General features: G+C 36.6%; 1 protein-coding gene across 4 annotated transcripts in view; it reads right to left on the bottom strand.

Moving 5' to 3' along the window:
• MYH11 (myosin heavy chain 11) overlaps window positions 1-25,963 on the bottom strand; it is a 129,421-nt gene that overhangs the window by 35,307 nt on the left and 68,151 nt on the right. For 3 of the 4 annotated variants that reach the window (XM_031944220.1, XM_031944210.1, XM_031944231.1), the window contains exons 6-20: window positions 25,537-25,557; window positions 23,241-23,333; window positions 21,834-21,897; window positions 16,861-16,959; window positions 15,775-15,918; window positions 11,831-11,926; window positions 8,699-8,817; window positions 8,129-8,281; window positions 6,369-6,542; window positions 4,138-4,311; window positions 2,708-2,822; window positions 1,157-1,350; window positions 510-631; window positions 321-390; window positions 3-163 (exon numbers count right to left, since the gene is read on the bottom strand). In XM_031944220.1, coding sequence (XP_031800080.1) covers window positions 3-163; window positions 321-390; window positions 510-631; window positions 1,157-1,350; window positions 2,708-2,822; window positions 4,138-4,311; window positions 6,369-6,542; window positions 8,129-8,281; window positions 8,699-8,817; window positions 11,831-11,926; window positions 15,775-15,918; window positions 16,861-16,959; window positions 21,834-21,897; window positions 23,241-23,333; window positions 25,537-25,557 — 1,799 coding nt within the window. The remainder of the gene's footprint in view (window positions 1-2; window positions 164-320; window positions 391-509; window positions 632-1,156; window positions 1,351-2,707; window positions 2,823-4,137; window positions 4,312-6,368; window positions 6,543-8,128; window positions 8,282-8,698; window positions 8,818-11,830; window positions 11,927-15,774; window positions 15,919-16,860; window positions 16,960-21,833; window positions 21,898-23,240; window positions 23,334-25,536; window positions 25,558-25,963) is intronic. The other variant, XM_003761672.3, reaches the window with a different exon arrangement.

The raw sequence follows: 25,963 nt of genomic DNA, 5'->3' as shown, positions 1-25,963 counted from the left end.
ACTTTCTTGCCAGATAACCCCGACTCATTGCTTGGAACGCCATGATGACATCTGTGATCTTCAAATCTCTCTCCTCTTCTAGATGAGCTAGGACACCAGTTCTAAAGAAGATTTTACTTTGTCCAATTCTGTACAAGTTGGGATCAAGTTCTAGAGCTTTAATCTATGGAGAGGAGAGGAAAATCATTCTTACTTCCAACAAGAAGTTGAGTGAAAAAAAAAACAGAAGTATCTTCTTAAAAGGTCTTAATATAGGAGTGGTTCATTGCTACAGAACCAAAGATCTAGATGTTCAATGTGTGGGCAAGGTCTGTACTTACCATGAGGATACAAGCCTGCTTTCCATCCATGAACCCTTTAGGAATTGCATTTGCTGCCAAAATCTCATAGCTGGAATTAAATGATAGAAATCACTCAGGACTGTTTCACCATCACCTTTCTTTTTTACTAAGTCACCATTGGCTAAGCATCCCCACCAATATAAGATATTCAGAAACAGGAGAATCTACCGTTGGCGGAATTCCTGGAATACAATTCTGTTGGGGAAGCCCTGACGACAGATTCGGATGCCTTCCAAGACTCCATTGCATCGAAGCTGCTCCAGCACCAGAAATGCATCAAGTTTCCCAGACTATGAAGACAGAAAGTGATGAAGGAAAAGAAGAGAGCTGATGTGTCCAAATCATACAGATTAAAATCACCCACTACCTAAAGACATAGCTAAATGTTGTATATACTTTCTCTTGGTCCTTTTTCTGACCTGTATACCCTTTTTACATCTAAAATCCTCTGGATACCCTTTTTCTCATTAATTCTTTTAGTCCCCAGTAAAATTTGGAAGAGTACATGGAATACCCTTAACGGATTAGTGCAAGAGCCCATATGAAGTAAAATTACCCTTATTTTTCCCTTTTTCTCATGACTGTCACTATTTCTTACTAGCCCTTATTCATATATACTCAAGCATAACTTGAATCCCTCACAATATTCCTAGAAAAGACCATCTTTTTCCACTCCTAGACACGAGATCCCAAATCCTTCAGTTTAGGCTTGTGGTATCCTTTGAGGAAAGGCCTTAAAAGTTTAAGCTCATTTGAGAGGACCTAGGCAAAGCCAGATAATCCTCTTTAGAAGCTGCATGAGACATAAGTTTTACCCGCTTTTCATGGTTGGGGATGATACATCGAACAAAGTTGGGTGTGGTGTTCCTCAGGGTAGTCATTAGCTTCCCAAGTTGCTCCTTGTATAGCTGTCCCACTGTACGAAACATGCCTTTCTTTGTCTTAGAGGCGCTGGGCAGTGAGCTTTCTGTCATCTTGGCCATCTGGTCCAGCCCCACAATGCGATCCACTAGCAAGTATATGAAGGTATCATGTCAACACCTACCTACCCCATACCCACACCCACTCCAGACAAGTCACAGACTATTTGCAGTGCTGTTCCACCATTTTTGTGGGCAGAGCACAGGATCATGCTAGGGTCAGGGGACTGGCAAATGGTGCATACAGCTTTCTGTGATGAAATTCTTACAAGAGGCTCATCCCTGTTGACCTGGGAAACCATGAATTCCTTTAGTGGATTTAAAGATAAGAAGACCTGCATTCAGATTCTGCCTTTATAACTTATTAAACTGTGTGACCAAGAAAGAAGAAATATCTTTCTGAGCCTTGGTTTCCTGATTTATAAAATGGAAATAATAGTACCTACTATGCCAAATTAATGGGTTTGTTGTGAAGCTTAAATGTTATAATACATACAAAGTGCTTTGCAAACCTTAAAATATTTTGTGAAGGTCAGATTTTATTTTTTCATGGGTATGGTCACTCTCAGGACAAATCAAATGCTATTCTTTGTGAACTGAAGGACCCAGGAAGTTATAGAAGTTGGGATGAGAGAGAAGAGGTAAGAGATTTGCTTATAAACCTATTTGGGAAACCTCTAAGGAGTTCCTGAATAGTGAGGAAGCAGGCCTCTCTCTGATTAGCCTTAAATAATGGAAATAAATCTTGGAAACTCTTAGCTCTGCTCATAGAAAGTCTATCTGAATCAGAAGAAGCAAGGGGAACAAAAATTTATTGTCTACTATATGCCAAGCACTGTGCTAAGCACTTTACAAATATTTTATTTTATCTTCACAACCACCTTGTGATGCTATTATTATTCCATTTAACAGTTGAGGAACCTGAGGCAGAGATTCAAGTGACTTGCTGAAGTTCACACAACTTGTGAGTATCTAAGGCCACATTTGAATTTAGGGTCTTCCTTAATCTAAGCCCAGTGCTTTATGCATTGTGCCACTTAGCCATCGCTGGGTCTTTAGTGTCTCCTATTAAACTATTTCAGATTACACTTAGAAATAAGACTGCCTTGAAGATAAGTACTGGTCTATAGATTCTGGAAGAACAAAATAAAGTTAGATAAGACAGAAAATCAATCTCTACGTGAGCTTCTTCAAGCTTCAGGATATTGACTAAACCTAGGTTACTTTGGGTATAGCTAAGAGACATTCTCTGGGTTGCTTCAACAAAATTTTATTAACTCATCATCTAGTTCAAATTGGGAGCTGGTTTTCAAATCTCCCTGGGATGATTCTGTGGTTATATGGCAAGGCAGAATCAAATAATGATTGTAAACAGCATCTGAGGAAGAGAATGGGGAATATGGGAGCAAATTTCCAGATTGTATGTGATAAGAAGGAAGATCATACCATCTTTCCATAGGTCAGCCACAAACTTGTCTGAGGAGGCATTGAGCAGAGAAGTCACGTTATCATTCAGGGGGTCCATATTCTTTGTTAGCCAAGCACTTGCATTGTAGTCAACCTGTGAAGAATAATGCAATTTAGAAGATAATTAATTAATGATCTCAATAAGGGAAAACAAGGGTTGTTGGATCATTAAGTGGCTATCTCCACTGAGATTATAATAAAAGTCATCCTAAATTATCAGTTATCAGTGGAATCAAAATAACAAATCAGGAAGTAAACATTTACTTAGCAGCTCTTACATGGCAGGCACGGCTAAGAGCCAGGGACACAAAAAAGAGGCAAAAGATGTTCCTGCCCTGGAAGAGCTGACAATCTAATAAAAGAAATAACAAGCAGACAAATATGTACGAACAAACTAATATAAACAATAGGCAATTTTTAACAGGAGGAGACTAGAATTAAAAAGGGAATGAGAAAGGCTTGCTGTATACAATGAGATTTTAGTTGGAATGGAGAGGAAGTTGGGGGAGTCAGGAGGCAGAAATGGGGAGAGAGAACATTCTCAGCATAGAGGATAGCCAAAGAAAATGCCCAAAACAAAGGGATGGAATTTTTTTGTGAAATAACAATAGTAAATAACAATAACAAATAAGCAACCTGGGAAGACTTCCTCAAATTTTGGCAAACTGAAGAAACAAGATGAGGGGGAACAGACCTTGAATTTTATAAGGAACTTAGTTTGTAATAAGAGGGATTTACACTAAACAAGTATAATCAATCAATAAGCATTTATCAAATGTAGGTACAAGCACCATGGGCACAAAGATAAAAATCAAAGTCATCAGATGATCATGGGCTTAGAACTCTGAAAATCAGAGAAATTTAGTGACTTGTTCATGGTTATGCAGTTAAAATGTGGCAGACTTGGATCTAAAATAATAATAATCATATTTACATAGCTCCTACTTTGAACAAGATGCTTTACAAATTATTATCTCATTTGTTCTCATAACTGTAGGTAGAAGGTGCTATTATCCCTATTTTATACAAGATGATACTGAGTTAAGTGGCTTGTCCAGTCTCATACAGATAGTACATTTAAATTCAGGTCTTCCAGACTGTGGGCCCAATACTCCATTCCCAGCACCACTTAGCAGCAGATTTATGACACTTGCTCCATCCTACTACATATGTTTCGGTGGGTTAAGAACAGTCTGATCTATAAGTGAGAGGATAGACTAGGTTGTTTCTTGTCTTAAGATCCTACAGTTTTCAAATTATTCTTGAAGCTGCTCCCAGTTTTAGTTTCCAGGTATTCATTCCCATTTTGACTGGATATGTTTTTGAGTGGGTAGTTGGGAAGCAGTATTCAGAGCAATTTACAAAGTACTAAGATAGAAAGGAATGCCTCTAGATAGGGGAATTAATACCTTTCCAGCATAGTGGATGATGGAAAACTCAGTCTTATCCTTGAGCTGTTTGGGTTTCTGAAATTTGGGATGGTTGCCCTGTTCTGAGCATAGCTTCTCTACAAAGGACTTGTCTGTAGCTTTAGGGAACCAGCACTCTTCATCTAAGAGGGCCAGGACACCAGGAGGGTTATTCTGAAGAAGAAAAAAAAAGTAGATGAAAATCATGGTCAAGTCACAAAACAAAACAAAAAGTACCCAAACTATGTAGAAATGGGAGTGGGGAAAGTGATAGAAGAAGGAAGAGGCAGAGAAACAGGAAAAGAGTGAATTGGCAACTTATCCATCATTTATTTAATTTCAAAACATACAGGCATCCTCCTACTGCCTATTATTTTCTTCCTTCTCCCTGTAATTCTCTTAGTGCTGTAGGATGGCCCAAACTAAAACAACTACTACAATCACTACAACTACAAACCAAACTAAAAAAAACTACTACAACAAAAAAAACTAAAACTAATTGGACTTGATCTTACTTGGCATTTGCAGTCTTAATTGCTAGGTGAGAATTATTCTTATTCTCTTATTACCTTTATTTATTACCTTATTATTATTATTTATTTATTACCTTATTCTCTCTTATGTTCCTTTTTTTAAGAGTGTCAGGAGAGTCAGAGACATTCTGTGGCTAACAAATGCCAAAATATTATACAAATTTTCTAGTTTGGTTTCATTCTTCTTGGCCCAGAGACTGAGTGATAAAATAAAGATTTCACAGAGGGAGAACTTAAGTCAACAACAAGCATTTATTAACTCCCTATTACATACCAGACACTGCTACTTATGAATGCTGATTTCTCTGGGCATTTTTTCTGGCTGTCTCTCATGACTAGAAGATTCTCCCTCTTCTATACTGCCTACTGACCTCCCTGGCTTCTTTCAAATCCCAATAAAATCTTACCTTCAACAGAAAGTTTTTCCTAACCCTTCTTAATGTCAGTGCCTTCCCTCTTAATTATCCCTATTTTTCCCATATGTAGCTTGCTTTATATATATTTGCATGTTGTTTCCCCCTTTGGATTGTAAGCTCCTCACGGTGCTTTCAGAAAAACCTAGAAAAACTTACATGAACTGATGCAAAGTGAAGTGAGAAGAATATAGTATCAAGTACCGGTATTGTTGTGCAATGATCAACTGTGAATGACTTAGCTAGTCTAAAGTAATACAATGATTAAGACAATTCTGAAGGATTCATGATGAAAAATGCCATCCACTTCCAAACAGAGAACTGGACATTTTAGAATATTACACATAAAACATCTCAATGATCCACTAAAACACAAAGTTCAGCAAGATTTGATTCAAAGGATAATTGAAAACCATGTATCCTGGGCAGTAACAAAAACAGAGAAGCTCACAGTAGCTGAAAACTAACATAGAGATATAAACTCTGATATATAACCAGAAGGAACTGTTAGTGGCAAATCTGTCTATTCAAACACAATCATATGTGTATATATATATTTGTATATGTATGTATATGTATACACATATAATACATATATAAATACCTACATAGACATACTCGTGTGTATATGTATACATGTATATACACATATATCATAGTGGACCAGGCTTGGATTTAGGAAATCTCATCTTCCCAAATTAAAATCTGGCCTCGGACACCTACTAGCCGTGTGACTCTAGGCAAGTTAGTTGCCACTGTTTGCCTTAGTTAACTTATCAGTAAAATGATCTGAAGAAGAAAGTGGCAAACCACTCCAGTATCTCTGCCACAAAAACTGTAAATGGAGTCATAAAAAGTCAGACACAATGAAAATGACTGAACAACAAAAAGATTAGATAGATAGATACACATAAATATATATGTGTATGTATGTATGTGTTATCTTTTAAGAAAATAGTTCATTGGAAAAATGAACTCATCAATTAGAGGGTGCAAATGGAATTTCTGCTTTATGTAAAAAGTTATTTTAATAGCATTGCTATTGTACTCAAACTGTTGTTTATAGGTCATTAACTTTTTAACAATTAGGCTAGGCAGAGAAACTCTTAAGCTTAAGTTTTAGGAACCACTGCCAACTGAAAGGCTTTTTGTTCCCAATCAAAAAGGTTGTCCATTGGGTGAAACCATGAACCCAAACCATCACCCTTGCTGTCTCTGTACCAAAAAACAAAAACAAACCAAAACAGTGAAGTATATGTGTATATTCACAAGGATGAACTCTCACCGGCCTCTCAATCAGTTCAATGCAAGGTTGCAGATCCAGGCCAAAGTCAATAAAATTCCACTCAATCCCTTCCCTCTGATATTCCTCTTGCTCAAGGATAAACATGGTGTGGTTGAAGAGCTGTTGTAGTTTTTCATTTGTATAATTGATGCAGAGTTGTTCAAAGGAATTAACCTATAGGAGATCAGAAGAGGCTCGTGAACACAAGAAACAAAAGAAGGAAAAGGCAACTTGGGCGTCAGTGGAGAATCCAGAGCCCAGGTAGGAGAGTTTATTTTTAAGATTGTAGCATATAGATCAATTATGATGGACTTGGTTTTTTTCAACAATGAGGTGATTTTCAAGGCAATTCCAACAGACTTGCGGTAGAAAGTACCATAAACAGAGAGAGAACTGAATATGGATTAAAGCATAATATTTTCACCTTTTTGTTGTTGTTGTTTTTCGTTTGGTTTTTTCTTTTCCTGTGGTTTTTTCTTTCCCTTTTAATCTATTTTTTTTTTTGCACAACACAATGAATATGGAACCATGTTTAGAATTGCACATGTTTAACCTATATGAAATTGCTTGCTGTCTTGGGGAGGGAAGGAGATGGGAAGAGAGGAAGAAAAATTTAGAACAAAATTTTGCAAAGGTGAGTGTTGAAAATTATCTTTGCATGTATTTGGAAAAATAAAATGCTATTAAAATAAAACAAAAGATTTTAGCATATAATGTGAACTTAGAAACTAATGTCAAAGAAAGCACATTCTATATAGAATGCAAAGCCAAAAATAATTTGGCAATCTGGCCAATAAAGATTAAAGGTTTTTATTTGCCAACTGGAAGTAGAAGGTACAGTTAAAAAAATACAGCCACCTCTGCTTACTGACCTCCATTATTGCCAAGAAAAGTATGGCTAATCAAATTATCTAAAAGTCATGTTTGAGAATGTGGGATACTGTAATATATTTTGGTACTTAAAGTTGAGCTCTGGAAATTCACTTGAAACAACAACAACAAATAAAGCTGCAATTAAAAACTGACTCAAGGACTCTGGGAAGCTTGTCTAAATTTCTTATCCTGTTTCATGGTCAGCTCCTTTCTCAAATGTGTCCATTTTGTGATAAGAAAAACTAGCTTATCTCTTAGACAAAACCTAGGCAAAGGACATTTTCAAACCTTCCCAGGCTGAAGTGAGACAAGAATAAGAACTCATTTTTTTTGAGGCAATTGTGATTATGTGAATTGCCCAGGGTCACATAGCTAGTAAGTGTTTGGAGTTCGATTTGAATTCAAAATCTATCTGATTCTTCAAGTTCTTTGGTCAGTATTCTATCCACTGCACCACTTAACTGTCCCAGAATCACATTTTCAAAAGTCTTTCTCAAGTAGTGCTTCAAAGATAAATAAAGAACTAAGACCTAAACAGTGATGCAGTAGATAAGAGTTCTGGGCCTAGAGTCAGGAAGACCTGAATTCAAATGTGTTCTCAAACACTGTAAAAACACTGTAAAAACAGTGTAACCCTAAACAAGTTACCTAATCTCTTTCTGCCTCAATTTTCTCAACTATAAAATGGGGATAACAGCACCTATTTCTTAGAGGTTGCTGTGAGGAAAAATGAAATAATGTTTGTGATGTGTTTTATAAGTCTTGAAGCACTTCGTTATTATTATTATTATTATTGTAGTGGAGCCCGTTTCTGCTCAAGAAAGTTTTATTTCTCCATAAAGAAGCTGCATCGTAGACCACAGTCATCGAAGCTCCTTATGCTTTACCTCAAAGATTTCAAATCCAGCAATGTCCAGGATCCCTAAGAAGGATGCTCCTTGTCTGTGGGTTTTATCTAAAGCCTTGTTCACTCGGGTCAGTATCCAGCGGAAGAGGCGCTCATATGTTGCTTTGGCCAATGCTTCTACGGCAAAGTCAGCCTGGAGTGGTAAAGAGACCAAAAGATTACTTGCAGATTCACATTAATCAGGCCAATCTTTATTCAACTTGGAATTTTGTGTTCTTCCCAAACCTAACACTTTCCCAAAAAATGAGGATGCCATTCCCATAAAAGACAAACTGGAAGCTGTGGATTCATACCATAAGAAATATACTGTTTAGTCATAAGAAAGAATTTTATAATAAAAGTTATTAAATACTATTTAATAGGGAAATTTAATAAGGGATATTTTGTTAATAGTGAAATTAAATACTATTAAAATGTAGGTATTTCATTCTGGAGATCTTTAAAGAGACACAATAGGATAAATGATTCAGAGTAGGCTGCTTAAAAGTGGATGAAATTGACCCTTTCAGAGTCAATATTCAGCAGTAAATAATCCAAGTGACATCATTACCTGTTCTTTGGTCTGAGCCTTCTGCACCACATCCCGTCCAACTTTGATACGGGGAGTAAGGATGGCCCTGGTGAAATCTGTCACATTTATACCCATTAGATGGCAAACTTTCTGAGCAGCTAGGAGGTAAAGAGACACCAGTGAGTTCAAAGGCAAAGAGGAGATTTGTAAATTAAAACTTACAAAATGATATTTCTGGGATCTAGAAATAAATCTATTATTTTAAGCATAACACAGGCCTAGAAGCTAGGAGAAGAGTTTACAATCTAGGTGACTAGATTATAAAATTCCTTAAAAATAGGAATAGTATCTGATTTATGTTTGTTTCTTTCTTCCCTTTCCCATCTATGTAGGCCTAAAGCACATTAGCTGTGAATAAGTGTTTGTCGAATGAATGAAAGAGGGATTTGTGAATAGGTGATAGGATTCTTGCCTCTGGTATTGTATTTCTTGAGACTGACCCAAATAGATTCAATCTAACAAGCATTTATTAAGTACCTACTCTATGAAAGGTATTATGTTAAATTCTGAGGATGAAAATATAAACCACCACCACCATTCCCACCAAGAGTCTCTACCCTAAAGGAACACACATTCTTTTGAAACTAAATACTGTTAGGAATAATTTATTTGCTCTAGTGTCATAAATATGGAATAAGGGGAGACCTAGATGGCACTGTGGTTAGTGTTAGGCCTGGAATCAGGAAGACTTGAATTCAAATTCAGGCTGAGACACTTATTAATTCTGTGACCCTAGAAAAATTCCTTAACCTGTTTGCCTCAGTTTCCTTATCTGTAATATGGGGATAATGATATGTCCCAGGATTATTATGAGGATTAAATGAGGTATTCCTAAAGTGCTTTGCAAATCTTAAAGCAATATATAAATGCTATTATTGTTATTGTTATCATTGAGATCACTTAGAACCATAAAGGTTTTAAATTCTTCCCAAAGTAGTTTTTAACATAGAGGTCTCAATGTAAATATGAAATAACTGATCTATGCTATACATATTAAAACAATATCTAGTATCTAACTTAGTTTACTCTTGGAGATTGGTTGGAGGCAGATAGGTGGTGCAATGGATAAAGCACTGAATCTGGACTCATAAAGACTTCTGTTCAAATTCAGCTTCAAACTTACTAGCTATGTGACCCTAAACAAGTCACTTGGCTTCTGCCTGCCTCAGTTTTCTCATCTTTAAAATGAAGTTAAAATGAGGTGATTCAGGCCAATTCCAAAAGACTAGTAATACAGAGAACCAACTATAGCCAGAAAAAGAACAATGGGCACTCAATGTGGATCACAATATAGTATTTTCACCATTTTTGTTGTTGTTTGCCTTTTTCTCATTTTTTCCTTTTTAATCTGATTTTTTTGTGCAGTATGATAAAATAGAAATATATTTAGAAGAATTGAAGATGTTTAACCTATATTGGATTACTGAGGGGATGGGGAGAAGGAAGGAAGAAAAATTTGGAACACAAGGTTTTGCAAGGATGAATGTTGAAAACTATCTTTGCATGTATTTTGAAAATAAAAAATTTTTAATAAATAAAATGAGGTTAATAATAGCATCTATCTCTCATGGTTGTAGTAAGAATAAAATCAGATTATATTTCTAAAGTACTTGGCAAATCTTAAAGCACAACATAAGTGGAGTAGGGGGTGAACTAAGCAAAATGGTATAGTGGAAGGAGTACTGGGCTGAGAGTCTGGAGATCTGGCTTCAATGACAATTTTGCCACTCAGCTAACTTTCTGAACCTAGACAAGTCACTCAGCATCTCACTATCTATGTATGTCTAAAGTAAAGGCCTAAATTATCTCTTATTCCCCATCCAACTCTATAAATCTATGGTTTTACCTTCCATGGTCCTTTTTGATCCAGGCTTATTCTAATTATATTCATTTAAAAATATCCTTTTTATTAAAAAAAAGTTACACTATTTCTAGTCATATGAAAAGATGCTCCAAGTCATTATTAATCAGAGAAATGCAAATTAAGACAACTCTAAGATACCACTACACACCTGTCAGATTGGCTAAGATGACAGGAAAAAATAATGATGATTGTTGGAGGGGATGTGGGAAAACTGGGACATTGATGCATTGTTGGTGGAGTTGTGAACGAATCCAACCATTTTGGAGAGTAGTTTGGAACTATGCTCAAAAAGTTATCAAACTGTGCATACCCTTTGATCCAGCAGTGTTACTACTGGGATTATATCCCAAAGAGATTATAAAGAAGGGAAAGGGACCTGTATGTGCACGAATGTTTGTGGCAGCCCTTTTTGTAGTGGCTAGAAACTGGAAACTGAATGGATGTCCATCAGTTGGAGAATGGCTGAATAAATTGTGGTATATGAAAATTATGGAATATTACTGTTCTGTAAGAAATGACCAACAGGATGATTTCAGAAAGGCCTGGAGAGACTTACACGAACTGATGCTGAGTGAAATGAGCAGGACCAGGAGATCATTATATACTTCAACAACAATATTATATGATGACCAGTTCTGATGGACCTGGCCATCCTCAGCAATGAGATCAACCAAATCATTTCCAATGGAGCAGTAATGAACTGAACCAGCTACGCCCAGAGAAAGAACTCTGGGAGATGACTAAAAACCATTACATTGAATTCCCAATCCCTATATTTATGCCCACCTGCATTTTTGATTTCCTTCACAAGCTAATTGTACAATATTTCAAAGTCTGATTCTTTTTATACAGCAAAATAACGTTTTGGTCATGTATACTTATTGTGTATCTAATTTATATTTTAATGTATTTAACATCTACTAGTCATCCTGCCATCTAGGGGAGGGGGTGGGGGGGGTAAGAGGTGAAAAATTGGAACAAGAGGTTTGGCAATTGTTAATGCTGTAAAGTTACCCATACATATAACCTGTAAATAAAAGGCTATTAAATAAAAATTTTTAAAAAAAGTTACATATGGATTTCTTTAGGAGTTGCAAAGTCTGAACATGGTCACCAATAATATCACACTTTTTCAAGTCTTCAATAAGTCTTCAAGTTAATAATAAACAACTTAGTGTGTCCTACCTGGATATTACTGAACAAAATATCTTTCACCCTAATTGTTTTGAAATAATAAAGAAAAAAACCTGTGTTATCTGGCATAGATGCTTGATCTGTATTTCTTTCCTTCTTAAAGACAATATTTCCAAGCTGCAGGACAGATGAAACAACCTTCAACATGGCTGTGGTTAGAGAGAGAGAAAAAGACAAGAGATAAATCTCAAAACAGAAATTCATTTTATGAGTAATAATTTTAGAAATCAATAGAAACCCAATATATTTCAAATAAATTTCTTAAAACTACGTGTCAAGAAAGAGAAAATAACATAATTTTCTACTCAAAAAATGGAATAAAATTAAGCAAAGAAAAATTTCATGAGTGAGATTGTTCTAAGGCTATGTCTACAAATCATATTTAGGATGAAAGATGAAAAATTGAACATGTGATACAAATATGTCCAGATATTGAGATGTTTAGCATTATTTGAGAATGACCTTAATTTGGCTTTGGGAAAAAGACATGATTCCAACGGAAAATATGGCTGAAACCAGCTTATTAAAAAACATGGTCTAGGCAGTTAAAAAAAAACAGAAATGGTCCAAAATCATTCAAAATCACTAATAAAATTGGAGAAATGAAAATTAAAATAGCTCTGATATAATACCACATACCACTTAGATTGCCAGAGACCATGAAAAAACAATAGAATTGGAAAGGTTATATGGTAAACACCATAATATTGTTATGCTGCTCATTAAATCAGAACTGGTTCAATCCCTAAAAAAAATAAAAATAAAAATAACAGCTTTATCTAATAAGGGCTACAAATGTGACTATCCTTTGATCTGGATCTATAGAACTGTATACTGAGAATGTCCTGAAGGAGGATAAGAAAGTGCTATTTGTGCAAAACTATTCATAGCAGCATTAAACTTGGAAGCAGCCCACATGTCCAGTCATTGAAGAATAACTGAACAAATTATATGAACTTAGGGAAATGTTTTGTGCCATAAGAAATTACAAGAAATGAAATTTCTGAGCATAGGAATATTAAATTAGCCTTGAATTTAGTGAGATGTCCATTCTAATTCTGCCTCTCCTGCCTACTGGTTGTGTGATCATGGACAAGTCATATAATGTCTCAGTGCCTTCAAGTAGCCTTCTTAAAACTATAAATTATAAATGGGTCACTGATCTTATTTTTATTGCTTGGAAGATATCCTCTTTATTGGTGAAATCATAATCTTGATCACAAAAGAACTAAAAATATATAGGCAAACATATTAACTGATTCATTTTTGTAGCCATATAATTGAAACTTTAAATATTTGTTTCACTGAATTATTTCAATCAAGTAGATATCATTTAAGGTCACGTTAATGTGACTTCTTTGATGAGGTTCCCTTGGGTGGAGGATTTTTATTCTTCTTGCTCTGAGCTCTCCTCTATGCCTTCAGAAAGGCTTAAACTATTCCCTTTAAGATTATGGAAGCAGTGTGATTGAAAGAGCCTTCTTGGACTAGAGGTCAAAACAATTTTAAATTCCATTAGGCTGAGTTCTTCCAGAGTTGGGACTGTTTTTGCTTTTCTTTGTGGGCTCTTAGCACAGTGTCCAGAACATAGGTGCATAATATATGTCTACCAACTGATTGTCTGATTCAGCCATCAAACTATGTGGTCTCAAGCAAACAATTTTCCCTTTCTGAGTCTCAGTTTCCTCTTCTGTAAAAATAAAGCATTGGACAGAATTTTGTACTTTCTAGCTCTGATATTTTGTGATTCTCTCTTGGTGATTCTCTTGTGAATGGATTCAAAGTTCTTAATGTCAGTTGATGTTTAGTTGCTTTGAATTGAGCAGCTATTCTTCAGAGCTCAGTTTCCTCACCCATAAAATGAGAAGTTTGGACTAAATGGCTACTTAGATGCTTTTAGAATATAACTCTATGATCTCACGATATATTATTTTATTTTTGTCACCCCAGAGCCTCATAGTTGTGATACCAAATACTTTCCCTTACACAAATATTGGGGGGGGGGTAGTATATGATGCCACAAAACTTGTAGAGGAGTCTTGACTCATCTGGACAAGCTTCATGGAGCCGTAGGGCACAGCCAAAAGAGCCATTTTCCTCAGCTTCCATTTGGAGGTTAAGGAAGCAAGCTCTAATTTAACAGCTGCTGGTGGTGTATCCAAGTTCTATAATATGTTTTTAACTTTCATTCTTGCATCCTGGAGTGTTTTTTTTAGGTAACATGAAAAGGAATAACCTTCCCTCTCCCCCCCCCCCAAAAAAGTCCTACAACCAAAAATTCAAAAGGGGGGAAAAAACCTCGACCAAAAATAAACAAACAAAAGACTCTTGGCTATAGAGGCACTAATCTTAATAATACTGGATTTATATTTGGGATATTCTCCAAAGTTTCAAAGCAGTTCTTCATTTCCTCCATTTGAGAAAGTTAAGTGATACAGTAGGTAGAACACCAGGCCCTGAGTCAGGAAGACAAAAGTTCAAATCCAGCCTCAATCACTTAATGGTTATGTGACCTGAGAAAGCCATTTAACCTCATCTGTAAAATATGAGGATAACCTACCTCCTAGGATTGTTTATGGAGATCAAATAAGATAATAAAGTGCTCAGCTTAGTGTCTGGCACACTATAGGTATTTATTAAATGCTTGTTTTCTTCCTTTCTTGTTGTACAACTAAACAGACATTTTTCCAACCTATAGATGATCTTGGAAATTGCTGCACATTTAGATTTTGGTAATCAGTGATTTCTGGGGATCCAGAGAGTGTGATGGGACACTGATGGGACAGGGGGAATGAATTCTGTGGTTGCTTTGCCTGTATCTAGAATAATGAAAATAATAATAACAATATAAAGATGATGATGGCAATACTAGCATTTCTGTAAGCACTTTAAGATTTGCAAAGCACTTTATAATTTGATCTTATATGATCCTCTCAACAACCCTATGAGATAAAGGGTAATTATTGTGCCATCTCCAGGGTCACACAGTGTCTGAGATAGGATTTTAACGCAGTGAGCCTCAGGTCACATTATATGCACTTTGCCAACTAAAATTAACAGAGCAGGTAGTACTGCCATACCAACATCAAACCAGGCAGTATTTGGTATTATTCACCAAGCTTTGGGCATGACTTCAGAGAGTGTAGAAATCTTGGCTAAGGAGATCTTGAATTCCTTTGTGTTCCCTTCTGGATTATTTCTGGAGTCTTTGCCTTGAATATTCTAAGAGCTCATATGTCCTGTCTATGGACAGGACCCAGACCCAGACACCAGCAAAAAGTATCCTAGTAGGGGCAGCTAGGTGATGCAGCCTTGAAGTCAAGAGGACAAGTCAAATATGGTCTCAGACACTTAACACTTACTAGCTGTGTGATTCTTTAGGCAAGTCACTTAGCCCAATTGCCTCAGCCGGGGGAAAAAAAAAGAAAAAAAAAAGTATCCTAGTGACAATAGAGTATATCACAGATTTCAGCCTTGGAATATGTTGCTAATGCCCAATCCCTCCTCCTTTGGAAGAACTGCCACACAGAAAACATCTGGACATGACAGAGGAAAATAAGGAAATCTCTATATCTTGAAATGAGTATTTTTGAGTGATAATCATCTTTGTTTATATTTAACTTAGAGTGTCTTAAAGAATTATATTTTTGAGAAAAATAATTTATTTTAATAACCTTCATTGCATATTCTGTTCTCATGGTGAGATACTATTCTATTCCATTTGTTTAAAATTGTAACATTAACATGACCTTATTTTTAGAGGCATGCCAGTGAAAATGAAATTTAAAAGGAAACATTTATCTCTACAAAAGGTATTTTCTTTTCTTTTTTCAAAGATGAACTCAGAATATCATCATTTTCTTTCATTTAAGCTCTAATCTCTAGTATAACAAATGCAGAAATCTCCTTTTTGCTTCCAAAGAACACTTTGATGCTGGTACCCAAGGTCTAATATGTCTAAAATAATACTTCTGGGCCCCGGACTTAATGTTCTTACCAAGCTGTTCTTCTTCACTGAAACCCATAATTCCCATGGCCTCCAAGGTCTCCTGGAACATCTCATCATCCTGGGCAGCAGGAATGGGTACAAAGCCATTGGAAAGAAATGTATAGTTGTTGAAGCCTTCAAGTAATAAATCGTCTGAAAGGAGATAACAATGGTCAGTACATTAGGATAATGGAATTTTTCTTTCAACAGGAACCATTCTCAATCCCATAACAGTGACAAGTCTAATGGGATTTAAAGACCATCCCACTTCTATCTTATTCTTCTCCAAAAGACTGAAGAGAGTTGTCAAAAAGAAAACAATGCTTTTTATGCTTAATTTGGTAGATATCATTACTGAAGCCTTAGAGTTATATTTAAGCCTGAAATAATGTAAACTTTTGACATCAAGCTAGCTTAGTTTTTTGTTTCGCTAAAAAGCTTTTTTTTTTTTTTTTTTAGATCATGTCACTTGGAAATTAAATTAATAAACCAATGGCTGAATTAAAGTAGGACTCTGGAATGAGTGAAATGAACATAGAAGGGCCAACTGGATATTTTGTCAATTCCTGCTATATGCCATCCAAAGAAGAGGATGGAAAAATCAAATTTACTAATAGTCCCAATTCTCTTTTTCTACTTTATTTTTCATCAGCTATTAACAAGACCCAGAGTTATCTAGGAGGAGTTTCACCTTCTCTTTTGCTCCTGCCCCACCTTTAGTAGGGGTATGTGTGCAGATATTCAATGAGAAAACCAAGAGGCTAATGACAAAAAAGACACAGAGAGAAGATTAAATGGACTGGATAATTCATAAATTGGATTTTAGTTCTCAAATTACTGAGTGTTAACTTTATTTGATCTTATGATACATGAGAAGGGAAATTAAGAATCATGAGTCTCTCTTTTTTCAGGCCATTTGGATATTCACTAGTATCCTGAGGGTCAAGCAGAAATTTATCAGACCTGAGGAGTAAAGTTGTGTCACCTACAAGTACATCACTTCTATTTCTTTAAGGACTCAGCCCATTATTTCTAAAAGCTAGAGACATCCCATGGAAGAGAGTTTTTTATTTTGATTTTTGTCTAGACACTTACTTTTCATTTGTTCCTTAGCCCCAGCAATCATATAATAAAAGATGTGAAAAGTCCTTTCATCTCTTGCTTGGCGAATGGCACGTGACTTTTCCAGCAGGTCTGGTTGGGATGAGTTAAGGATACTAATTGTCCAAAAGGCAGCCTCCCTTGCAGCAGACCCATCAATCCCCAAAGTTGGAGGCTTCGAGGAAGCATCCAAAAGCTTAAAAGTGGCTAGAAGTTCTCATACTTTGAAAACAACATTTCTTCATTTTGGAAATAAGCCAGACAGCAAGGCTGAACCTTTTATCCTAGCTCATCCCACTCCTTTCCCCACAGAAACTCATCAAAGAATGGATGGTATTTCTTTCCTTTCTAGATTAAGGCTCTGTCATGTATCAGGCTTATTTGTTGTCTCCCCCATGAGAATATGACTTTCTTGAGATCAGGGGGCAGTCGTGCTTTTCTATTTATATCCCCAGTATTTAACATATAGCAAGCATTGAATAAATGCTTTTCATTAATTTATTGATAGATTTAAAAGAGCAAGAGTAGATCAATCCAGTTCTGAATCCTCAACTTCTCAGAGCTCTTATGGTGGCTAGTGAGGCTAACCAATATCTTGTGGTGTCTGTGACAGGTCTAAAGCATAAACTGGGAAGAAACAAAAGAGGGAATAAAAGGGGTGGAACAGCAATTTTTGTTGCTGTTGTTTTTCAGTGTTTCAGTAGTATTCAACTCTTTGTGGCAAAAGAGTGATTTGTCATTTCCTTCTCCAGCTCATTTTACAGATGAGGAAACTGTGGCAGAGACAAATGACTTGCTTAGGGTCACACAGCTAGGAAGTGAGTGAAGCTAGATTTGAATTCTGATTTTCTTGACTTTAGGCCCAGGCATTTTGTCCATATACCATCTACCTGCCCTAGATGAAGCAGTAGAACGGTATAAAAACAGAAAGGATAGAGGAGGAAGAGAAAGAGAAAAAGCTCTGTCTATAGGATAGAAAATAGTAGAGTGCTGCTAACAATTGTATTTAATAACATCTATAATGCTATTGTCATATGGATGGATAGCTGAGACTACTTAAAGTAGTTTTTAGAAAGGTCTTAGAAAGAAAATAATAGGTCAGGGGTTATTAACCTGAGATCCATCAACTTATTTTGTAAAAATTTATTTTCTAATTGCATTTTAAATATTTGGTTTTATTTGTAATCTTATGCACATTATGCATTTAAAAACATTATTCAAAGCATGTTTTAATGATAAGATGTTAATTATCAATTACATGAATAAAGTTTAAATTAATAATAAATGAATAAATTAATTCTAAGATTAACATTTTGAGTGAATAATAAATTCTAAGTTTCAGACTGTGAAAGGGCTTTCCAGCACATAAAAGTTTTAGAATCCCTGTGTTAGAGAACTCATTGTCATTGGGGTCAAATTCTCACTAGTCTTGCCTTTGAATGAAAATCTCATTCACTAATAATTTTGTGCCTATTACTGAAAGAAAGAGGTAGACTAGAGGGCAGGGTTCAATCAAAGATGAGCTCAAGAAGAAAATAAACCATAAGTCTGAGGTATTAAGTCAATGGGAATGTTATTAGCAGGATTGGATCATCTCAGAAGTAAGTATAACTTTAGCGGATGAAGAATGGGGCAGTACAGGCAGCCGCTTGTTCTGGGAATCTATCTCATGACCTTGGCTATGGAAACTTGTCCAGCCTGATTTGTGTCAATCACCTCTCCTTGGTTGCTATCTCAATTTCTCTGAAAAATATTTGTTATTGAGTCATTTTAGTCCTGTTCTATTCTGTGATCCAAATGAGATTTTGTTGCTAAAGATTTGCCAAGAGTGATTTGCCATTTCCTTTTCTGGCACACTTTACAGCTGAGGAAATTGAGGCAAACAGGGTTTTTCCCAAGTCACCCAACCACTAAGTAACTGAGACTGGATTGAACTCAAATCCATGAGCCACCATCCACTGTGAAACTTAGCGACCTGACGAATATTTAGACACCTAATTGTGGCCTATACACTCTGCCTCAAGAATCATTCTCAGGCTATTTTTTGAAGGGGGTCAGGGTGAGGAGGAGGGAGTTTTATTAAAGGAAAATAACAGCCAAAGTTTATGTGTTCAGCTGTCTGAAAACAAATTAGCTGTCTGCAGCATTGGCTGCTCCACAGAGAGACTTGAGATCTATTCAGTGATGAGCTTTGAATCCGCTGTGGGTGGGATAGATATCTTCACTAACAAAATGCACCTGTTTTGTTCAAAGAATGAGTGAAATAAATAGTAGGATGTTATACTATTGAAAACAGCTCACAAGTGAAGTAGAGAAGAAACATGTCCCAGAAAGTAAGACAATTTTGCAAAGGAAAGAAGCCTTAGGCTGTAAAGATTTTAATTTATACCCCCTCCATCTAACAGCTCAAATGTTAAGCAACAAAATTAGTGGGCAACTAGGTGTATCAGGAAGGGGAATTTGGGGGAAGGAAAAGGGAGAGAACAAACATTTATTAAATACCTTCTACCTGCCAGATACTGTGCTAAATGCTTTACGAATATTATTTCATTTGATTAGGAGTTCACAGGGGTATAACTAGTGATTCTGACTCCTTGAGCAAGCAATAGAGCAGATGTTTTCAAAATAATATTTTAACAAAAAATAATAACCAGGGGCAGCTAGTTGGTGCAGTGAATAGAAGACCAGCCCTAAAGTCTGGAGGACCTGAGTTCAAATCTGGCCTCAGACACTTAACACTTCCTAGCTGTGTGACCCTCGGCAAGTCACTTAACCCCAATTGCCTCAGCAAAATAATAATAATAATAATAACTAGCAATTATATAAAAGGTTTTGCAAAATGATTTATATATATTGTCTTATTTAATCCTCACAATATTCTTGGAGAGTAGGTTCTATTGTCATTTCAGTTATGTCAAACTCTTCATGACTCCATGTGGGGTTTTCTTGGCAAAGATAATGGAGTGGTTTGCCTCTCCATTTTACAGAGGAGGAAACAAATAGGGTTAAATGACTTGTTCATATAGTTAGTAAGTATTTGAGACTGGATTTGAACTCAGGTCTTGCTGACTTCAGGCCTGGCACTCTATCCACTGCACCACCTAGCTGCCCATTAGAAATATTATTATTCCCCTTTTATCAATGAGGAAACTGAGACTAGGAAGGGTTAAGTAACTTGCCTAGTGTCATTTGGTACAGTTATGGTATGGCTGTTGGAGGAAGGGGGAGTAAGTATACCATGTATATAATTTTAACTAATGAATCTTTCTAACCAAGGACTAAGATCAAATAGTTTTAATTTCTAATGACTAAAGTTATGATGTCAGAGTGATGATGCCATGACACGCAAGTGAATTGAATTTAAGAGAGAGGCTTGTTTAAAGTCACCAACCTCACTTTCTCCTCTGGAGCCATCTGGATCCAGTGGCCAGATATAGATCAGGATGCCTGGAGATGGAAGGGAGGAAGGGAGAAAGGAAGGAAGGAAGGAAAGAAGGAAAGAGGGAAGGAAGGAAGGAAGGAAGGAAGGAAGGAAGGAAGGAAGGAAGGAAGGAAGGAAGGAAAGGAAGGAAGGAAGGGAAGGAAAAAGGAAGGAGGGAAGGAAGGAAGGAAGGGAGGAAGGAAGAGAGGAAGAAGGAAGGAAGGAAGGAAGGAAGGAAGGAAGGAAGGAAGAAAGGGAAAAGGAAGGAGGGAAGGAAGGAAGGAAGGGAGGAAGGAAGAGAGGAAGAAAGGAGGGAAGGAAGGAAGAAAGGAAGGGAGGAAAGGAGGGAGGGAGGGAAGGAGGAAGGAGAGAAGGAAGGAAGGAAAGAAGGAAGGAAGGGAGGGAGGGAGGAAGGAAGAAAGGAAGGAAGGGAGAGAAGAGGAGGGAAGGGAGGGAGAAGGGAAGGAGGGAAAGAGAAGAGGAAAGGAGGGAAGAAGGGAAGAAGGAAGGAAGAAAATGTAAAAGGTATGTTGTCCAACTGTCCAATTCTAGTTGCATCTCTAATGGGATATATTTTCTGTCAAAACCCCAGTTAGCCTGCCCTAGTTGGGGTAAAGAGGAATGAGTGCTGGTGAAGAGAGGGGCAACTACCACTCAAGGAAAGAAAGCAGATTCTTTTGGGCAATGATATGAAGAACAAATGGTAGAGTTGGACAGAGCATGATTAGCAATCCATACCTGAATTATTGGGTAATTGTCTCATTTTTTTTTTACCTGGACTTTAGACAAAAGCATATAGTTCCTGAGTCCTTTAATTTATGTTTAAGAAAATACCATCTGCCATGTCCTGTTTTTCCCCATAGAAATGTTAAATTAATTTTATTTTTAGAAAGATAAGAGATAAAAAAAATTATGGATAAGAATATTAGAAGAAAATTTAGATACCATTTCATCACAGCCTCATAGGTTAAAGGTCACCTATTTCACTTCCCTTCTCTAGAGATGAGGAAATGAAGGTCCAGGCTAGTTGTCCAAGGTAATAAAGGTAATGAATTAGCAAACTTAGAATTTAGGTCCAGATCTTCTACCAAACACTCTAGCTCCTCTTTTGTACTTTACTGTACATAGCACTTTAGATCCAGTACCCCCGTATACAGATGAGAAAACTGAGGCTCCAAAATATGACGAGATAAAAGGTTTTTGCTAAAACTTTTTACAATGTCCATATTCTGCCAGTAAACAATCTCTGGGCAGCAATGGAATGCCAAGATGAGATTTCTATAGGTGAAATAATGCTTAAGATGCTTCTTAATTCAATAATGACCCTCTTTGCAAACTGCAGTATTCCCACCTCAGCCAAACCACTGATTGTAGCTACTTTAGAGAAAAGAAAGGGGCAACCCCGTGGATAAAGGCTCTTCTCATCTGCTCATGCTATCCATAATAATCCTTGCCATTCTTGGAAGTCCAATACGACTGTTGATAGCACTTCTTCTCAGCCCTTCCTAGTAGAATTCCATGTTTTCCAATCCACTGTAAAGGATACATGTTTCAATGTTGGCTCCCACAATGTAGCCTGTGACATCAAAGTTGATGCGGATGAATTTGCCCTACCAATGAAAAGATATGTTTTTATGTGGCTACTAACTAATCTGCTTTAGTCCTATGCTTTAAGAACAAGTTAGAAACCACATTCTCAATAGCTTATTTAACAGAAATGGATTCCCCCCAAACCAGAATTGAGAATATCTCTAACATACTCCTTTGACTTAGTATTGAGTCAACCAGCAACTAGGCCAAATCTAATTTAGCTCCTGGGACATCTCTCATCTGTTTCCTCCTTTAAAAAGAATGTTATATATATTGGATTACTAGCCATATAGTTGAGGGGTTGGGGGGGAAGGGAGGAAAATTTGGAATACAAGGTTTTGCAAGGGTCAATGTTGAAAAACTATCCATGTGTATGTTTTGAAAATAAAAAGCTTTAATAAAATAATAACCATAAGTAAATTGTTAAAAAAAAAATGTAACTTTCAAAACAAATAAATAAAAGAATGTTGTGCTAGAATGCAGGAAGTAGACTCCTAATTGTCCTCCTGTTTCTTTGTATGATCAAAGATCCAAAGTTGAAAGGAATCTGGTCTATCTCCCTCATTTTACAGAAGAGGATACTGAGGGCCTGGTAAATTATGTGATTTGCCCGAAGTCATGAATGAAATGGCAGAGCCAAAAAAAAAAAAGAAACCTCAAGTTTCATGTCTTTAAGTTTAGTATCCTTTCCAGTTTAGCACAAGGCTCCATTATGTGTAGTTCTCACCAATGATATCTGAATGTAAGGATCTGATGAAAAAGTTTAGCTCCATATTTCTGATTCCCAGACTTAGGATACTAAGACTGAATCTATGAAAAAGTGAATATATAAAAGGGCCCAGTCCTGGAGAAGGAGAAGGGGCCGCAATTTTCCCCAAGAATCACTGAGAGATATAAGAATTAGGTTAAGGATGTAGGATGATATATAGTCACAAAAGTATGAATGGATATCATGCATTCTTCCTAAATGGAGTCTATATATAACGATCCTTTAATTTGAATATACATGACAAGCTTAGTTTACTCCAAGGCCATTTTCAAGTTCGTTTTTCTTATTTTTCCATCTAAGCTACCCTTTTCTCTACTATCCAGTTGGAGTTCTTTCACACATTCAAGTGAGCACTCAATTGAGAAGGGAAGTGGGGAGTGTAGTGGAAGTGAAGGGAGAGAGCAAGATAGGGACCTACTTCCCAGGAACTCTTAAATGACTATAGATTGGAGGCCAATGGATTAAATGAACCAAGTTATAGTTACCTTGCTATCCTGATCTACTCTGATTAGCCCTGTATTCTCATGTAAGTTGGGAGACACCTTCCTGACATTTGTCCTTCCAGGAAGAATCCTGGGTATTTTTGTTACTTACGAATCTCGAGGAGTTGTCATTCTTGACAGTTTTGGCATTGCCAAAAGCTTCCAGAATAGGATTCGCTTGTAGAAGTTGTTTTTCCAGCTCACCCTAAAATTCATTCACATTTCATTATCAAAGAAGTCAGCACAAGCCCTAATGCTTCTGCCTCTGATGATGTCAATAAACTCTATTCACCCTGTGTATTTATTCTTGTTACTACGCTTCAGGTTATTTCTAGAAGATATTTTGCATGTCCTTAGTCATCTGAAGGTTATGGGGAAGAAACAGTACGGCTGCTGCTGGCTGTATAAAGAAATTTACCCTTTAACACTGTTCACTTCAAAGATCAAAGCATACTTATCTTTGGAACATCACTGCTGTTCCAAGATAAACAACAAAGTAATGTTCTCTTTGTTTAAAACAATTTTTTTTTGCAATGCAAACAAAACAGGTAGAGATTTCTTCTTCAGGTTTGCTTTCTGTTTTATTTTTTAAGGAAAATGAGGATATCATTAGAAAAACCTGCCAGAAGTCGCTTTAATCTAACAGCAGCAAAAAGCTACAAAAGCATACTGCATCAGCTCCATTAATCAGGTTAAAATGCAGCTGAGATTGGAAACAATGAGTTTCTCTCTCTGTCAGACCATGAGCTCCCATGCACAAAAATGGAGTCACGTTGTTAATGATGACAGGGAATAGCTAATTAGACAAGTCATGCCAGAAAAGCAAATATGCACTTTGTGGTCCTTCAACCTGATTCCAGCATCAGAATTGAAGATCAGGTTTGCCTGTCAAAGAGACATGCTTATGCATTTTTCCAGTTGACTAGATAGTATTTGTTTTTCAGAGTCTTGAATTATTCTGCCTCCTTATTAGTATATGCTTAGTCTCATTTTCCTTGTTGAAACAATATTTTCATTTTGGGACATCTTGGCTCAAGATTCTGGGAATTATCAGAAAGTCTGATCTGCGAAGGATTTTCAAACAAAGGTAAATAATAGAATTTTATCCTCTTTCTGATCCAAATAACTAAGGTACTGTGGGTATTTGCTCCAGAGAAATGAGGAAGCAACTATTTGTTTATGTGTATATTTATAAATATACTACCACCCCCACAATTCCCAAGATATCCCTACAAAAATAAAAATAATTTTTAAAAAATAGAAAATACTTCCAGAGCAATTGTGAGCAACTGTTGGAATTCCCCTTTACCAGCTACATGGAAATTTACAATTTGGGGGTTGTATTTTCTCTACCTGCTCCTCCAGTGAAGAAAGATGAAAAATAACTTTCTTTAGCCACCAGTTAAGTGACTAGCCTATACAATCCTAACTCACTTGTTATCAAGTAACCCACTTACAGGGAAGCCTAGTACTATCCTTCCCAGGCAAGCCTTTTAAAAATAGTAATTTCCCCTGCCAAAGGATCATAGATTTATATCTGGAAAGGATCATAGTAGTTATCTAATTCAGCCCTCTTAATTTATGTCTGAGATGAGTTCAGTGTAATCATACCTAGAGCCAAGAAGATGGAAAAGATGACCTCTAATGGTCTCAGCAATCCTAGAATTCTGGCTTCTAAGCCCCTCGGTTCTTAATTATAATTCTGGCAAGACCTGGTTTTGTCAAAAAGCTAGTGACTCCAGCGATCAATTTTATTATCCTACCATTAGAGCTTGTGTTTTGCAAATCAACACGGCTATTCTTGAAGCTTTATGTCTTGAGGCTGAGCACAGGTGGTCAGCGAAACAATATGCAGAGACAGACAGACAGACATCACAAACAGCACCGCAAACACATGCACAGGGACAGCTTTAGAAGCAGCGTCCCCTTGGGGAAGGGATACAGGAAGGGATAGACATGCCAAGGCCACATTGCTTGTCAATCAAACCTGGAGAGTGGAGGATATATTTCACAACAGTCCTAAAAAGCTCAACCTGACAGGACAGAAATCCTTAGATTATTTCAATTAGGAATTTTGGAGGTCAGATTTCAGGCTGATTGGCTCTTTCAGGATCGTAGGGAAATTTTTGGGTAAGGAAAATCCATTGCAGGCAGGTAAGAATTGGAAGTCCAAAAAAACCTCTGCAAATGTCAGACTACAAATTCTCTCAATGGCGTCTGACACAGGCAGGGTCAAGGTGCAGAGAAATGATTGAGTGCTATTGTTGCTTCAGGTTGTGAGACACAAAAACCTAACACGTTCTACTATCAACTATGGGCACTTTGTTGGTGCAACAACAGCATGCAGATCTATACTCTGTGCCTTCCCAAGCACACTGAAGAAAACACACTCTAATTTATTTACTCACGTAAGCAAAAGATGGGCCTTGCTGTAGTTGAATAATATGGCATAAAACAAATGTCAATGTTATTTCAATCACACAAATATTGGGTCTTGGTGGGTATTCACTTATGTCTCTTTATTTCCAACCCCCTTTACACACACACACACACACACACACACACACACACTCCAACAATCCCAGTATAGGTTTCCTAGAAAAAATGGAGACACACATTCCTTATTCATTCCATTTCCTTATCTACCTCTCTCAGATTCTCTCTTTCTTTTTATTAAACTACTGAGATCACAATAATCTTTCAATTCAAAAAAAAAGAGCTAAAATGTTATCTGAATAGGCCTAATGTCAGAGGCTCTAGTTCCTGTTTTTATCCCACTCCCATTTTATGGAAGAATTTAAAATGACTTGCCCAGGGTCATAGAGCTAGTAAGTA

The sequence above is a fragment of the Sarcophilus harrisii genome, chromosome 1 (assembly GCF_902635505.1).
Source record: "Sarcophilus harrisii chromosome 1, mSarHar1.11, whole genome shotgun sequence".
NCBI classification, from domain to species: Eukaryota; Metazoa; Chordata; class Mammalia; order Dasyuromorphia; family Dasyuridae; genus Sarcophilus; species Sarcophilus harrisii.
This window is presented reverse-complemented; position numbering and strand designations above follow the sequence as displayed.